This window comes from Thermobia domestica, chromosome 15 (assembly GCF_964235325.1).
Source record: "Thermobia domestica chromosome 15, izTheDome1.hap1.1, whole genome shotgun sequence".
Classification (NCBI taxonomy): domain Eukaryota; kingdom Metazoa; phylum Arthropoda; class Insecta; order Zygentoma; family Lepismatidae; genus Thermobia; species Thermobia domestica.
This window is the reverse complement of record NC_137468.1, coordinates 130147531-130164741: the sequence shown is the minus strand read 5'-3', so window position 1 is coordinate 130164741 and position 17211 is coordinate 130147531. Positions and strand designations below refer to the sequence as shown.

The following is a 17211-nucleotide window of genomic DNA, read 5'->3' as shown; positions in this document are numbered from 1 at the left end:
AAACTAATTAGTGTATTGCATTACTCGAGAAAGTCTCTTGTTTCTCGATACCCCACATGATTCCTTTCGATTTGAGAGAAAAAAAAAAAAAAAAAAAAAAAAAACCTTGACGTTGATCCAATATAACTGGTTTCAAAATGGCAGTCATGATTAGTGTTGTAAAGGCCTGGATAAAAACGGAAATTTTGGGTAAAAAAGTTTTTTACTGTTTTTTCCCCGAGCTTGGAAAAAAACGGAAAAATTGGGGAAAATTGAAATTTTGGAATACGCTACGTTATGCTTTTAAAATGAAAACTATTTTATATTTACTAGTTTACAGTTAAGATCAGTGAGTAGTTATACTTCTTGTATTAGAATAGGGAAATTTTGTAGCAACAAATATATTTGCACCACTCCTTTAAAGTAAACACCGCGACAGAATGGAGTTATGGCTACAAAAGATACTAAAATATAATCGTAGTTAGATTAATTAATATAGACGTATTTAAATTATCTTAAGTAATATTATAAAGTTACCGTTTTACGGCAAGGAAGTGTTAAAATAACAGGGCCAGAATCATTTCAGTTATGACTAGTGTGTTAAAATCAAATAAATATTTTATGGAGATACGTATCTTCCTTGTGCTGTGTAAAATTTCCGAAAATTTTGAACCCATTAGAAAAAATCTTTTGTTCGGAAATATTGGCAAAACCTGGAAAATATAATTTAAAAACTATTTCTTCGCCTGATGCTAATCTTATTTGCTGTAACGTGTCTGCAGAATGTATACAATGTATTTCGCTAGCAGGAAAAATATTTAAAGCAAAAGCTTTTAATTTTACTTTTTAGCTTTCTGATTTCTGATAAAAATGCCTGTTTATTATTTGTATATTTTTCGAACAACTCAAAAAGAGAGATGATCTTGTTTACATATACGCACATACGCCGTACAAGTGCATAAATTTGAGCAGCGACAAATATATTAATAAATTTAGCATGTGTAACTTCCGTTCGTTATTATTAAAGACTAGCAGAATACCCGTTATTCGCACGGGGAGAATACGTTTCATTTTGGGTATAAATGGCACCAAAACTATCACCTATGATCTTAGGGACCCCAAAAACTATGAATTCGACACTAGTATCAGTCATTTTCAATTACTTTTACATGTCACCCTCCACCTTCACTAGTACTAATTGGGCTGAATATGAATTCAAACAACTTCGGAAGTGTTAATGTTCATCTCAGAACCCGTAAAACCATGGACACTAATATCGGGCACCTCTCCGCGCCCCCAAGTTACGAGGATGAATTTGGATTTAAACGGCATCGGAAGTGTTACTGTTCATTTCAGCGACCCTAAAAACTATGGATTCAATACTAATATCAGTCATTTTCGATCGTATTTATATATCTCCTCTCCCCCTAGTTACGGGGATGAATTTGGATTTGGATTTAAACGGCATCGGAAATGTCACTGCTCATCTCAGCGATCCCGAAAACTATAGATTTGATACTAATATCGGCCACTTTCAGTTATTTTTATATATCTCTTCCTACCCAAGTTATGGGCCTGAATTTGGATTTAAATGGCATCGGAAGTGTTACTGTTCATCAAAGGAACCCCAAAAACTATGGATTCGACAGTAATATCGGTCATTTTCGATCATTTGCATAAATAACTCCCCGCTCCCCAACCCCAGGTCACGGCGCTGAATTTGGATTTAAACGGCATTAGAAGTGTTACTGCTCATCTCAGCGACCCCGAAAACTATGGATTCGACACTAGTATCAGTCGTTTTCGATCGTTTTTTATATATATCACCCCTTTCCCTTCTCTAAAGTTTTGGCGTTGAATTTGGATTTAAACTGCATCGGAAATGCCACTGTTCATCTCAGGGATCCTGAAAACTATGGATTCACACTAATATCGATCATTTTGCATCATTTTTATATAGTCTACCCTCCCCTCCCCCTAATGTGCGGGGATAAATTTGGATTTAAACGGCATTGAAAGTGTCACTGTTCACCTCAGCGTCCCCGAAAACTATGGATTCAATACTGATATTGGCTATTTTTTTTTTCATACCTCCCCTTCCCCTTACTCCAAGTTGCAGAGCTGAATTTGAATTTAAGCTTCATCGAAAATGTCACTGTTCATCTTAGCAACCCTGAAAACAATGGGTTCGACACCAAGATCGGTAATTTTCAATATATATTCTCATTTCCTTCCTACAAGTTGCACCTTCAAAGGGAAATGCTAAAATCTATTCCAGGCCCTAAATTCATCCATGTTGAAAATTTTTATTGAGATCAATATGGTGGTTCAAGTGTTTTTAAATTACAAATATATTCACTCTCATTTTTATATATATAGATAATTTGTCGCAGTAGAAAACAGGTATTTGTTTACTTACAAAATTTTGTACATAAAGTTCATTTTGTACATTCTGTATTTGAATATTAAATGATAGTAATTATATATCTAAGTGCATGAGTAATAGAGAAATTTGCCTACTGCTCTTGCTTTTAAGAAATAATTTGGTTAAAATTAACAAAATTTCACCAGATCAAAGAGCACATTAAGGACTCAGTTTCATTCAAGAGCCCTATTTGTTGCAAAACAGAAACGCTTCATTATGGTAGATGTGTATCCAATTGTAAAAGTTCTGTAATTAATGCACATCCAGGTGTAAACGACTAAAAAGTACATGAAGAAAATGAGTACAGACTATTAATTTTCAAGAATAATTACAACAATTTTATTTTCGAATACTTTTTTTTTTTTTTTTTTTTATGTTCGCTATATTAAAATTTCTCAACTTACATTTTTCATGCGTTCAAGAAAAAAAAAAGGTCCCATTACTAGTAAAACTAACCTAATACAAAGATTTTTATTATTTTCCCAATTTTTCCGGAAAGAAACCGGAAAAAAGCGTTTTTTTACCAGCAGGTTCAAAATTTCCGGAAATTTTACAACACTAGTCATGATCCAGAAGTGCCATAAAACAGGTTTCTTAACCTGATTTACATAGTTGACATCAAAACTATTCTACCCGCATCTTTACAGAGAAAATAGATCGTGGAACTATTACATCACACTTTACATTGCTTTCCCACATTCACGAACCCATTTGTTTCTCTCATACTTTTAGTGCACGTTAACAGCTAAAACTTTCTTCAGTGTATTATATTCATCTCTGCTGTATGTTAAGAACTGTTTCATTACAACTCACTGGCGAACTTGATAATGTCTACTTAAAAGAATAATCAACCTTGAACAAGGTTAGCGTGAATAAATTGTATGTCTTTGTTGTATTTCTTTCTATCTCTCATCGTAAATTTTTTAATCCTTCTTGAATCTCATTAACTTTCAAACCAAAAGCAGTGAACGTTAAACAAAGAACTCTATTGTATTACAAAGTACATTTCGTGTACTATAGTCTTGGTAATTGGTAAAACGTGTTTGAAGTTTGAATATGAAATCGCCATGAAGCATAACTACTATAATGAAAGAGAACACATGAATGAATGAATTAAATTAAATAGACACCCAATGACTGTTAATCAATTCTGGAAGGTTGCATAGAGTAAAATCTGATAAAAAAAAAAAAAAAAAAAAGTCAAAAGGCAATATAAACATTGTATTGATGAGCTTAAAGCATTTCATGGCATATAAAATGAAAAGGCACCCTTCATACCAGAGTGATTGGTTCAAAAACATCATTCGTGCGGTCTTCAATCAGCTCTTCAAGATTGTTAGAATTAAACACTAACAAGTTATTTGTTCAGTAGGCATCAAGGATGTTACACACTCTATCACAATAATATCATTTGAAAGTCCTGATAAACAAACACTGCTCGACAAGTAAAGCCATCGTAAAGAATGCAGTTTTTTCATTGTGCGGAGTAACAGGGAGGCTTTGGACGTTGAAATGTTACTTGTGATGAAAAGGCCGTGCTACAATAATTGTAGTCCATTAGTCTGTTAATGATAAAACCCATGGCAACCAAAAGTTGTTGCTGCTTGTATGCACTTGGAGTTACTCCTCAGGATGTATTTAATCGAGCCCAGATCTCCGTCGTTATTCTCGGTGCGGGAGACCATTTCGATTCCTGGTGTGAGCTCTAGTGCTTTGTAGCTTATCTTAAGAGCCTGACATACTGAAAATAATACAAAATTTACCATGTTTCTTTTGCTTTTTTTCAGAAGTGAAAGAAGATAATGAAGTACAACTTACTAGTCATAGATAATGTTATTCTAACTGACACACAATCATAGTAATACGTCTTGCAAATAAAATCAAAAAAATGAGAAACACTGCTAAATAAGACTGAACTTATTTAGTAAAAACACATTTACAGGTGATGTTTTGATCTTCTAGCCAAGATCCTCATCAGACGAGAGTGTACGTCTGATGAGGATCTTGGCTAGAAGATCGAAACGTCACGTGTAAATGTGTTTTTATTAAATAAGTGCAGTCTTGTTCAGCAGTTTTTATTTTTCTAATGTTATTCTACAACAGAAAATATGAACCTGAAGAATTTTCAGTGTTGCCATCCATAGAAATTACAGTGTTGCCAGAATAACATTTCCCCAAAAATCTAAGTTAAGGCAGCGACTAGGGGAACGAACTCAACTGCATTTGATTACGTATCAAGTTGTCTTGGAATCCTGTGAACCACTTCTTAAATAATAGTTGTATTTAGTTCGTAATAAACAAAATAGTTTCAACTTGCAGTTATTAAAATTATATAATAATGTTATTTAAAAAGTAGTTCGCAGGGTACAAAAACATGATGCGTAATCAAATGCAGTTGAGTTCGTTCCTCTAGTTACTGCTTTAACTTAGATTTTGGGGGAAATGTTATTCTGGCAACACTGTCATTTCTGTGGATGGCAGCACTGAAAATTCTTCAGGTTCATGTTTTCCGTTGTAGCATAACATTATGTGTGATTGTGGTAAGTTGCATTTCATAAAGTTTTTTCGCTTATGAAAAACAAGAAAAGAAAAATGGTAAATTTTGTATTATTTTTAGTATGTCAGGCTCTTAAGCTGTGGGTCTACGTCTTATATTTTCTTGGTTCTGAAAAGAAATGTTGAGCTCCGAATCAAAGAACCAGCCATCAACCAGGACCTCTGCTATCATTACTATGGTGCACTGCGGCAAATGAACTGTTTATTTTCCCAACATTCAACATTGATCAATAGATACATGCTACACGGTAATACAGCAGACACTTGTGTACGTTTTGAGTGAATTGTAATATCCTACTTTTCTTTCTGCCGAACTTTCTTGTTAGTCTACATAAAATCAGCTAAAGATAGAGTACATTTGGTTATAGCTCCTTCGCATTTACAGTAGTCTCTCATATGGATAGTATAGAGATGAAATCTAAATTGTTTAATACTATACCAGTTTATTTTAATGAATTAGTAATAATTATTAGCCGTTAGATATAAATGCATGTTATAGAAGCATACGAAATATGTACACATGTGAGAATGATTATTAATCTTGCTTATTAATATGTTAGGTTTTAGATATTGCTGGGCCAGCTCCGCAGCCTTCTCAGTATGTGCCATTAGTCTTACGAAAACCAGATAGACGAAGGAAGTCAACCCAGACTTGGAGATTTACTGATGATGGAAGATTGTGCTGTGCTCATAATAATATGTGTGTCCAAGCTAAGGATGGTTTCTTTGGACTTCGCCCAGGTGAATTATATCTCATTTCTTTCGCAACACCCTCTTATTAATTGTAAAACTTGAAGTCGACATTATAAAGGTAGCCTATTCTGGACATGGTTAATTTCTGACACTTCCGGTTTGAATAGAGGAATACGAAAAGGTGGAACCTATGGATAACCTATTCTTGAGATGGTCAATCGATTCCAAAAAGTCGCTTCTCGCTCTTACCGTTTTAGCTCTGTGAGTTCAATATTAAAACCTTAAGTGCTTGTAGATTTTTACTACTTCCGGTTTTAATAGAAAGTTTCGGGTGAAGATGATATATTTTGTTCAGACGCTGAATCAATTCCAAACAACCGTTCATCGCTATATATGACCCGTTTTTACCCTATGGTAATCAACGTCGAAATCTTAATGTTTAGTTTCTACCAGTTCCATTTTGACTAGAGGATTAATGAAGTAGATGGAACCTAGTGTTGGAATGCTGAATCGGTTCCGAAAGACCGCTTTTCGCTGTCTCTTACTACTTTTGATCTATGGAGACCAATATTGAAAGTAGATGTAATAGTAAATTTGTACCACTTCGATTTTAGTAGAGATGCGAATGAAGATATGTTTTCTTGAGACGCTGAATCATGTCCAAAAATTGGCTTCCGAACATCTCATCATTTTTACTCTGATACTTGTTGGCAGGCAAATAGATGTATGTATCCGTTGTGTAACATTTCAGCTACTTACTCATAGCATAGTTTGGAAATCTAAAGAGCATTGAACAATTGAAAAGAAACGTGTATTTCAATAATTTGTGAAAACATCTCTCGTAGACTAGTTTTAGGTTTTCGTGTTGTAAACCGTGTCCTGCTGTAATCCACAGAAAACAAGAAAGTTACGTCAGATACGTGCCCTGAGGTGAGTAAATTTAGTTTCCTCCCATCCCTTTCTCTCCTTGTTTTGATCTTTTCTACGTGAAGATTTCTGCAAAGAAAAATAGTGCATTTTCGTGACTTCCCTGACGTTGGTCAGTGGAGCTAATGCAAACAGCAAACTATCAATTTAGTATCTGAATTTAGTTTCCTTTTCACAGAACAGTAGGCATCACACGCCAATTAGAATGCATATTGTAATGCAGTAAAATCAGTGTATTTGTTTTTTATTTATCATAATACGTGAAATGCTAGACCTATTTTCTTCCGCCAGTAGAAGGTTGCCGATACATAATATTACAACCTATATTTTCTTTAGTTAATATAAGTCTTCGAGAGCAAAGTCATAGAAAATCTTAAATAGTAATAGAGTGGATTGTAAGAAAGGCTGACGAGAAAAAGGAAGAAAACAATTGCGAGTTTATTTGCAAACGGAAACGTAAATTATTGTACACTAACAACTTCCGTCAACGCAAGTGATTGATATGAAGTTCGAGCATCCGTTCTCACCCTCTCAGAAGAACTTGCATTAAACAAAATGGACACTTAGTTGGGTTTAAGGGGGCTGAAGTCTTAATTCAATTTTAAATATTTTAAAGAGGAAAAAATGTCTTAGAACCCTAACAGTTTTGAAGTTGAATACAGACGATTTGAATACAAGTAATTAGAAAGTTACTAATTTTCTGTTCTCTGTTTTGTACCTGATTTATTAAACAGTCGTAAATAGTCAATTTTTCGCAACGAACGTGATAACACTGTCAAGGTAAAGGTAAGGGAAGGATTAGTAGGGATCAGACAATTAGAAATTAACTAGAACACAAATTCTAATTTTCAACCCAGAAAGGTATATAACATTTACCTTATTAATTGCGACTATAAGAGTTTACCTGTACTCGATTGAAGAATTCTCATTAAAAATGCATTAATTATAGTCTTCAAATAAGTAGGAACATGAGAGCTGCGTCATTTATCATTTGTTTATCACCATTTCATTCTCATATTCTTTGCTTGCACTCTCAGCCGCTAATCCTTTACCAGAGTCGCGGGTAGTTGGTTGGAGTATAGAAAGAAAAATATTTGTCGATGTCTTCCTTTAACACAAGTGGACGTGGGTCAATCCCGGCACGCTATGGTATTAGTCCAGTGTTTGTGTTGCCAGTTTAGCTGCGTGTTGATAAAATAAATAAATAGATAATTAATAGATTAAAAAATCCAAAGTTTGTAAAAAGAAAGAATCGTATCCCTTTATTTATTGTGTGCTGGTGGGACCTATCTTCTTAAAAAAATATAGAAAAAATATAAAAAAGAATCACACTATTTGTTTGTTTTGGGCTAATTAGGTCTATCTTTTAATTTTCCAGGATCTTTTTCACTTTTTAAAGGTGAATGGTTTTACAAAGGTTGACAAACTCCTTCAATCCAAAACTCAAACAATTAGGGAAAATTAAAAGTTCATCACTTCAAATGCTTCATTCTGCGACTTTGTACATATTAAAATTTCGCCCAATACCTTTGTTTTTCAAAAAGCATGTTCTTATCGGTTATTTGAATATGAATGTCACTGATGAAAAATATTACACACGCGGCAAAATTTCAGTGAACAGCAAATTGCCAGGCCGATCAGGTCGACATGTAGTTTTATACGCATTAGCTTTGATTTGATCGAACCCCCATGACATTTTACATGCTAAGTCTTAAAGCCTTTGGCAGCTAAAGTGTTAATATATATGAACCACTGCAGAGAGCAGAAGTGCTACTAACTTTTAGTTTATTTATAAGACATATCGTCAAAGTGTTCTAATTAACAATTTCAATACAGTTTTCTTTTATATGCAAGCTTTTAAAGCAAGTGAAAATTGACCATGCGTTCCGAAATTATTGATAAAAGAATATGCAGGAAAAATATGTGTATTTTGCTGGTGACTAGCGCATTATATTGCTCCTCGCAAAATTCCGAAACTATCTGCATATTTGAGATACTGTCTTATATAGATATTTTAACTTTTTTTTCATATTATAGATGAATCTTTAGTTCATTTGTGTATTTATCCACAAAATATAGTACATTGTCAAATTCCATACACAATTATAGCAATGAATTATTAAACAAAACCGAAATGACATAATTACACTGAGTTTGCATTCATATAAATGACAATTTAAATATATAATTATAAGGTCAAAGAAAAACTATTCTATATAAAACTAATATATATAAAACTATTCTTATTAGAGTGTAAACACCTCATCCAGTTCCTTTCCAGGTGGTAACGTACCAACGACCAACGAGACGTTACTACGTTGGATAGAAACAGATATGCGCTGTATTAGATAAGATGTGGAGTGAGCTTCACCGGAAACACAAGAAATGCGTCTTCCTACTTCCCTAATGAATTCAAGACTTCTTGCACCCCAAGAACCGCTGGTTTCAATAGCGATTGGAATGAAGAGAAAGCTTTCGAGAAGGTTGTTGTATTTTCTTTGCTTTTCAGCTTCTCTGCGATTAGCAGCAGCTCCAGCGTTCATTACTCATAGAGGTAGAATTAAATGAGCATATGTATCAGCACATGTGAAGTCCCACAATAAACATTTACCTCTCATCCATGGAACCAGTGTCATCCCATCCGGTCGCTTTCCATCCGAACGACAGCAACCAGAAGGTTCCCGTATTGAAGGAATTCCAGCTGTGTTAAGTGCTCGTAGTATTACGTCATTAATGAAGGAGTGTCGGACGAATCTACCAGCGCTCTTCATGCATGAAAGGCAATGCAGGCCACGTTGGTTAACCTCATCCCCACAAGGTGGAGAGCGATGAGGCTCACAAACAGCTAAACCTACACGTAAGGCAACAGCAATTCGAAAGCTTTTATTTGACAAATGAAGGCCTAAAGGCGGAGAAGGTATCGCCATCAACCATGCACCCTCTTCGGGAGATGAGGCAGCAAGGAGCCTTGCTTTATCTTCCGGAACCACAACAGATTGTAACAGATGATTATGTAATTGAGATGCAATTGGTGTATACCAAGATGACTGCTAACACTTTTTGCTCATTTCTGGGAGAGTTGTATCTGTTAAGCTTGCCCACTTAGCTTTCCTGAACTGAACCAACTGGGTCCAAACACTAACCCTGTGGAAGGAGAGCTTCGATTAAACGAAGAGATTCGTGGTAAGACGCTAAGAATGTAGAAATCCCCATATCCACAGCTCGTCAAATACCAAGACCACCCAAGCCAACAGGTAAACATGCTTGCATGCAAGAGTCGTCATTTAAGGAGCAGTTCAGAATTGATTCAGGGCCAGTTTTCAGGACAGTATCATATTTTTCCAGCAAAGAACTCTCATGCCAAGATGGAAAGCATCGTAAAAAATAGGGTAAACGAGGGATTGATAAAGATGCCGGTAAAAGAAAAAAGGCTGAATGGGCTGAAATTGAGGAAAGTCGAGACAAGAATAATTCTAAATTAGATATTTTATTCAATAGCACGTTCGTGAGTGCTTCCGACGTGAGAGCAGCACTTAGAAGACAACCATTCTGAATTGTTAGAGGACCTATGCCTGGGGCAGCATCATTGAATCTTCTAAAGATTTCGTTGAATGTTGTTTCATCTGTTCCAAGACAACCCATTTCGCATTTAGAAAAGTTAAGATGCAAACCAAGAAGTGATGCCTTCTTATTTATTTCTATTAAGGATGAAAGAACCACTTCGGGTTCACCATCAATTGTTTTATCGTCTAAGTACCACATGTTTAATTCAGTACTCAGTGATTTAACTAAAGAGTGAATAGTTATAGCGAAAAGTGCTGGTCCCAGAGGATCATCTTGTTGTACACCTCTCTGAGAAGAAATAGTGTTTCCGTCGAAAAACAGGTCACTTGGTTGAGCATAACATTGATAAACGTACGGATAAATTGAAGGAAAATCATTCATCACTGCGGCAAGCATAGTATCCCGGCGAAGCTCATTAAATGCGTTACGAAAATCCAACTTTACAACCGCCTTAGTAGCACTGTGAGTAGAAGAGAAATAAACTCGGGTCGCGTGGACAGCTGCTTCGGCCCCATTAGGAACACAAACACCAAGCTGATGGGGAGATAAAAAGTTCTTAAGTGGCTCACTATTCTAAAGCAAATTATTTTTGACGATATTCTGTGCCAAACATTCCCAACTGCTATGGGCCGAATACCACCATCCTTTTTTAAATTTTTTTTTTTCAGAGCTGTAAGTTTGGCATCGAAAAACAGCGGGCGAACTTCCATTGTTACTTTTCCAGAAATAATTAAATTAAGTAGATCACAAAATAATTTTAGGAGTTTTTCCTTAGATTCCAGTATTTGACAAGAAAGGTCTTTAAAAATTGAAGGACGAAGCCTATCTAGACCTCCCGCGCTTCCTGACAGAAAGGAGTTAATTGCTTTTTGAACCTCCATAGTCGAAACTCGTTGAAAAGTATGTTGATCATCAGGAAGATCCATCGCAATGAAATTGCCAGGGTGGGCAGGATGTTTCTACAACAGGGTCTCTAATACAGAGGTATCCGGAGCCGCAACCGTATCATCAGAAATTAAAAGACGTACTGCTCCACGGATGTCACCATCGGCAAGTTTATTCTCTACAACCTTCAAATTAGAAAATTTGTGTTTTAATCAAGATGTGTTTATCTTTGTTGAAGGCCATGTTAAAGCGTCATGGCCAATATTGCACCAGAGGCGAACTCGCTGCTTCACCCAAGTAGTCAGATTCTTAACTTTATCTGATTGTTTGGGATCACTTAAGACAACAAATGGAAATAGGCATAGGTTGATTCAGTCTTTTGTATCATTTGAAGTTGTTATATGATTTAATACCTCTACGAGTGCATCAGCCACTGTTGATCGAGCACCTCTTGGAACACGTCTTAAAATATGTATCGAGGACCTTAGTCACAGTAATGTCTTGCCCAGGTTAGAAATCGTCAAAACTTTTGTGTTGTTACTGCTATTAGTGTCGGTAACATTTGCAGTTTTACTCTGAAGGCAGGCATTAAAGGTGATATCAGAGCAAACATCATCATCACACGCAACCCGATGTTTCTTACCAATATGTATAGCAAGGCCTCTAGCACTTATATAATGTTTTCCACAATGAGGACAGGGCAATGTATTAGCATTTCTAGAAGCATCAGTGAAACAGTTACCATTGCTAGCACTTGGCACTGAATCACTATTTGTAAAAGCTGGCATCTTTCCAGCTTGCGAAGCACATTGAAGATTCCATTAGTTTAGTTTATTACGTAAATTTGTTTTAATTTCAAAAGATATTTGAAAAATTAATGAACATATGACGCCATTTTAAATGAACTTTTGATATTAATAAAATCGGTTCTCCTGAACCGATTTAAACGTGGATTTCGCAAAATTGATCCTTAGATATTCAATGATCCACTGATATCACTTGAGTGCACCAATCACATGTCTTCCTGCACTAAAACTCAAATTTCATGGCGTTAAATAAAACCTTGGGCATCTAAGTCAACAATTACAACAATATTAATTTTAATATTCCTAAATGCTTCCGTAAAGTTAACAAAAAAAAAAAAAAAAAAAAACCTTATTGTTTACTCATTAATTACTTATATTTCTATATTTCTACTTTCCATATGACAAACACTTTAACCATAGGAATTTTTAAAAGTTTACTTAAATGACTGTCCGTTCTCTGATTTTTATAAAGTTCTTCTTTAGCTATTTTCATTTCACAAATACTTCATTTCTATTGTAACTTGATTACTGATACATGTAAGTAAAATTACATTGTTCGTTAATTTGTTAGTATGGTTTCATTGTCTGAGTGAGTCATTCGTAGAGAATGTCATTTTCGCAATCTCCACGTCTGTACATGCAATCCTTCTTTCGTACGAAGAGAGATAATAAGTTGTTAAACTTTAACTACTTAGCATTCAGATTTAACAATAAATGATATATTGTTACCAATATTCTAACTCAACTATAGGAGAAGCTCTGGGTATTGAGGATGTAATAGTTATGTTTATTTGTGTTGAATTTTAATTCAAGTCAATTAACGAAAAAGCCAACAACAAAAATAAAGAAAAAGAGCAAGTTGATAATACATAGTTATATGTGCTGATAGATACTAAAACTATACCTCACTACCGATCCTAAATTCCACGAGTGCTCATACGAGTTACATCTAGAGAGGTAGCAGCTCGGGGGAGGGGTACTCTGGCAGTATGGGTACGCGGTTAATCTTGCTAGAAGATGGGTCCAGTTAAGTATCTAGATAGGGTCGGAAGACAGGATTGACGACGTCACGAATGCACAACAGGATTCAAGATAGTAGTAATATTCCTCAGGTGAATGGGTATGTAACTTTTTGATCCCCATACCGCAAAAAATGTTAATATGTCCTGTATAGAAGCGCAAATACGCCGTATCACCCCTCTCACGTACATACCTACGGACACACATACGATAGTGACTGTGTCCGAGACAGAAACTTCACTGCTGAATACCACTTCCCTCCATTCGTCTTGCCGCTTAGTCTCTTCAGACACTACCGAAGACTTTCCGGTGATGACCAAATGTCAAGGGTAATCATACGAGAAGAACGCAAAATTGTAGGTCTGCTTACAGTAATTGTTTAGTGTTTGTGTGATCACATAGGGAGTCATGGCGTGTCTGATTACACTGGTGGCTTTTTTGCAGTAGAGCTACCCAAACTATCTTCCCCAGGCATATCGCTATGAGTCGCGCGGCACTATTCCTTCTTTCTCGAAGTCGCCTAATTGTGCAATAATCGTTCGGTGGCTTCGTCTTAGCATTGTAGATATAGATTGTGATTCAGACGTAACGGTTTCCTACACTAAACTCGTTGTATCGTCTAACGACCTTGCAACATCTAGCAGCATGCCCTCCACGATCAACCACGATCAACCTGCCCTCTAAGGTGACCGGCTTGCTGGGATCTTCAAGTTCATATAACTGTGTCAGTGTTCAGTTACTGTATTTGTTGTTCTTTAAGTAAATTTATCGTTCTGTTCAACAGTGAGATTAAATGAGACATAGATCACCGGTTCAACACGGGACACAATTCTCGTACTGTAGCTCCTATTTCCGTTCCACTTGTTAGGTGTTGTATCTAGTTAATTAATTTGTTCATGTTATACGTATTTATGCAGAGTACATTTAAACATAAATTGTGCTAGGAATAGTTGCAAGATCGAAAAGAGTAACTTCAAAATTTGTTAAGTATATTTCTCGTAGTAGTTAAAAAAAAAAGTAAATAAATAAAAAAAAATGCATTTTCTCCTACACAGTCTCAATTTAGTAACAATACGGAAAATTAATTTACTCGATAAAAACAAGCTTTTGTTAGCTTCTTTATTTGCAGTTTGTAGCTTTTCAAAAATATTATTTTGCAAATGTTTTCAGAGCTGATTCTCTATCTGTATGTTAACTTCATCATGAAATGTGTTTTGTGTAAGCTCTTGTGCATTCGCCTATTATTGCTTTTGTATTAATGCATGGTAAAAGATTTATTTTTCAAACTGTTCTATGTATGTACTTGTATGTAGCAGTTAGTGATTTTCATTAATATATTGCAGGATACTCTAACACTGGAGGCACATGGAAAATGTGTATGTAATTTGTTTATATTCTTGCTTAGAAGTAGTTGCATTGTACATTAGATATTGTGACTGAACTTTAGCATCCAAGATGTTTAATCTTGATCCATTAATTTTCTTGAAAATAAACTTCTGATTGAGGTGTACAGGATAATAGCTCGGACATAGGTATATGACATGTCAATGATTTTTAAGTGAAAAGTGAATTGAGAATAAAAGTTCTCAAAGTTGCAAATGTCTCTGAAGTGTGTTTCGGAAAAGAAAAAGAGTGAACATTTATTTTAATACTGCAACTATTTATTTAAAAATGCCTATATAAATAAATAAATAAATAAAAAACTGACAGTTCAAAATGAAAAAGACAGAACAATAAAACTCAGAAGCAGGATTGTGAAACATCCATTTTTTTAAGAGCCCAGTGGATTTTATTGTGTAAAATTGGGTTTTATTGGACAATATTTTTTTCTTAAATTTTGTACGTACATTTAAAGCCATATTCGTACTTAAAATACCATTGAAGCATCCATGTTCTATTGTACACATGAAACTATCGAATTCTCTTGTGGGGTTGCGGTGGTTCACCTCTGGTGCGGGTTTCTAGTTCGATCTCAGCTTCCGCCAAGTGCGCTTTGTAGTGGACAGACACCATGTGCATGGATTTTCTCGAGGTTGTCGTATTCCCTCCCACTTTCATCATGCCACCATTATCCATTTCATCATCACAGTCTCCCTTAGCCTCCGTGCATAATCATGAACTAAACTTAAAATAATAATAATAATAATAATAATAATAATAATAATAATAATAATAATAATAATAATAATAATAATAATAATAATAATAATAAATGTCACACAAGAAATCCGTGAAGCCCCGTTCACGTTCCGTGGGACACACTCTGCACCATTGACGCTCGCTTATATTTCGATTTGTAGGAAGAAGGAAGCACACAATTTTCTAGAGGAACAGAAAGGTCGATAATTTTATGTAATACAGAATAGGAATAAAATTCCCTCTCATACTCAGGATTCAGATCCCTGAACTAGCCGCCCTGACTGAAGATTCTTTTAGTTTCCCTCAAAGCACGCCAGGCAAATACTGGAATAGTATTTCAAGTTCAGGAACCAAGGATAAAAAACGATTTTATTGAATAGATGTTGCTTTTTCTAAAAGAAATAAAAAGTCATTTTTTCAAGAACTGAAATTTTGGAAATGGATTTTTTTTAAATCATTTTCAGTTTCCAATTTGCTTTCTTACAATAGATTTTACGATTAAAAGGCTTTTCTGACATAATAATTGCACTGTGCTTCACATACTCCACCAAATACGCAAGAAGAATTAGGGAATTTCATGATCTGATTACCATTACTTTTGTGAAGATAGAGGTATATGTTTAGTAATTTCCTTTTTTAAGTGAAATGTTCTCGATTGATTATTAACTGACACATGGAGAAAGACATTTTCTTATCTGAAACGCCTGTTCTTTGCACGGGGAGAATAAGGTTCGTTGAAAATATTGGACCCTCCTCTCCCGCTTAGGATACTCATATCAATGGAACTGTAGTAATAAAAACTCCATAAGATATTTTATTTTGGCATGAATTTTGAAATTCCTTCTTCCTTAGAATACGTCCTTAAGAAAGTTGCATGATAAAATCCCAACGTGAGGTAGGTACTACGTTCAAAAACTCATTTCAAACTGTTCAACCATTTCCCCTGACGCGATCACAAACAACAGGCATCGTCGATTTAAATGTGAAGAAAGCAATTATAGAAAGCACTCTCTTTCTTCCTTTAAAATTGAAGTTTTCAGAAACAAGAAATGACGTCTCCCCTTGTGTTTAATGAGATTTTATATAGCGAATTTCATCTTCCTGATTTGACGTGCTCATGAGATACTGTAATTTTGACTGAAATTTTGAACTTTCCCTACTTCCATTACGATGCGCCCTTTAATCAAGGTAGCATAATAAATAAATAATAATAAACTGTTCCAAAATTCATTTCAAACTGTTCAACCGTTTCCCTGTGATGTGATCACAAACAACAGGCAACTTAACTTTCAATATGAACAAATTAATTACAAAAATCATCCTTCCCCTTAAAACGAAAGCTTTCAAAATCGTTGAAACACATGCTCACTTTTTTAATGAGGTTTTTATATACCGAGTTTTGTCTTCCTAACTTGACGTACTCGTGACGTTTTTCTTAAAACATGAATTTTGAACTCCTAAATCAAAGTAATATGATAAAAACCTAGCTCAGGATAGGTATTAACTATTGTATGTTTAAAAATTAATTTCAAACTACTTAACCGTTTCCTCGTGATGTGATCAGTAATAACAAACAACATCGCTTTCAAATCATAGAAAATGCTCCTCCTTCCCCACTTAAAATCGAAATTCTAAAAAATCGCTGGAACACGGGTCCACGTGAAATACTAAGTTTTTCGCATATATTTTGACCCTACGCTTCCCCGTTTCCCCCATAGAATACCCGTTTTAATCAAGATAACATACCCAGTTCGAGGTTCGTGTTAATTACATCCAACAGTTCACTCCAAAGGGTTTAACTGTTTTCCCGTGATGCGAGCACAAACAAGATACTTCATTTTTATTTAATAGATTGCAGTTGAACACTGTTACTGTGAATTTGATAGAGCTCAAACAAAATTCTTATGCATAATTCCCAAACCTTTTTTGTTTTAAATGGTATTCTGTTATGGTGATAAATACATATTTTAAGTTAATTCTGGAACTAGGCATATACTAAGAAGCACGAAAAGTAATTATAATCACATTAAGGTTGTTATTTCAATCCAAGAAAAAATCACTGAGGAATTTTGAGCTGGGGAAAATTCTAACAACCCTGCTTAGAAGACAAGAAGATGTAAAGTATCAGATAAATCTCATACATGTTGTATTATCTACTTCAACGTGAAAGCGAAGTACGACCTGAAATTAATCTTGCATTTCTCCCTTCATTAGCTA

At 35.0% G+C, this 17211-nt stretch overlaps 1 protein-coding gene across 6 annotated transcripts in view; it reads left to right on the top strand.

The window, feature by feature from the left end:
- Vps13D (vacuolar protein sorting 13D) overlaps positions 1-17211 on the top strand; it is a 571041-nt gene that overhangs the window by 463416 nt on the left and 90414 nt on the right. For 5 of the 6 annotated variants that reach the window (XM_081740126.1, XM_081740128.1, XM_081740131.1 and 2 more), the window contains exons 57-58: positions 5521-5701; positions 14199-14231. In XM_081740126.1, coding sequence (XP_081596252.1) covers positions 5521-5701; positions 14199-14231 — 214 coding nt within the window. The remainder of the gene's footprint in view (positions 1-5520; positions 5702-14198; positions 14232-17211) is intronic. The other variant, XM_081740129.1, reaches the window with a different exon arrangement.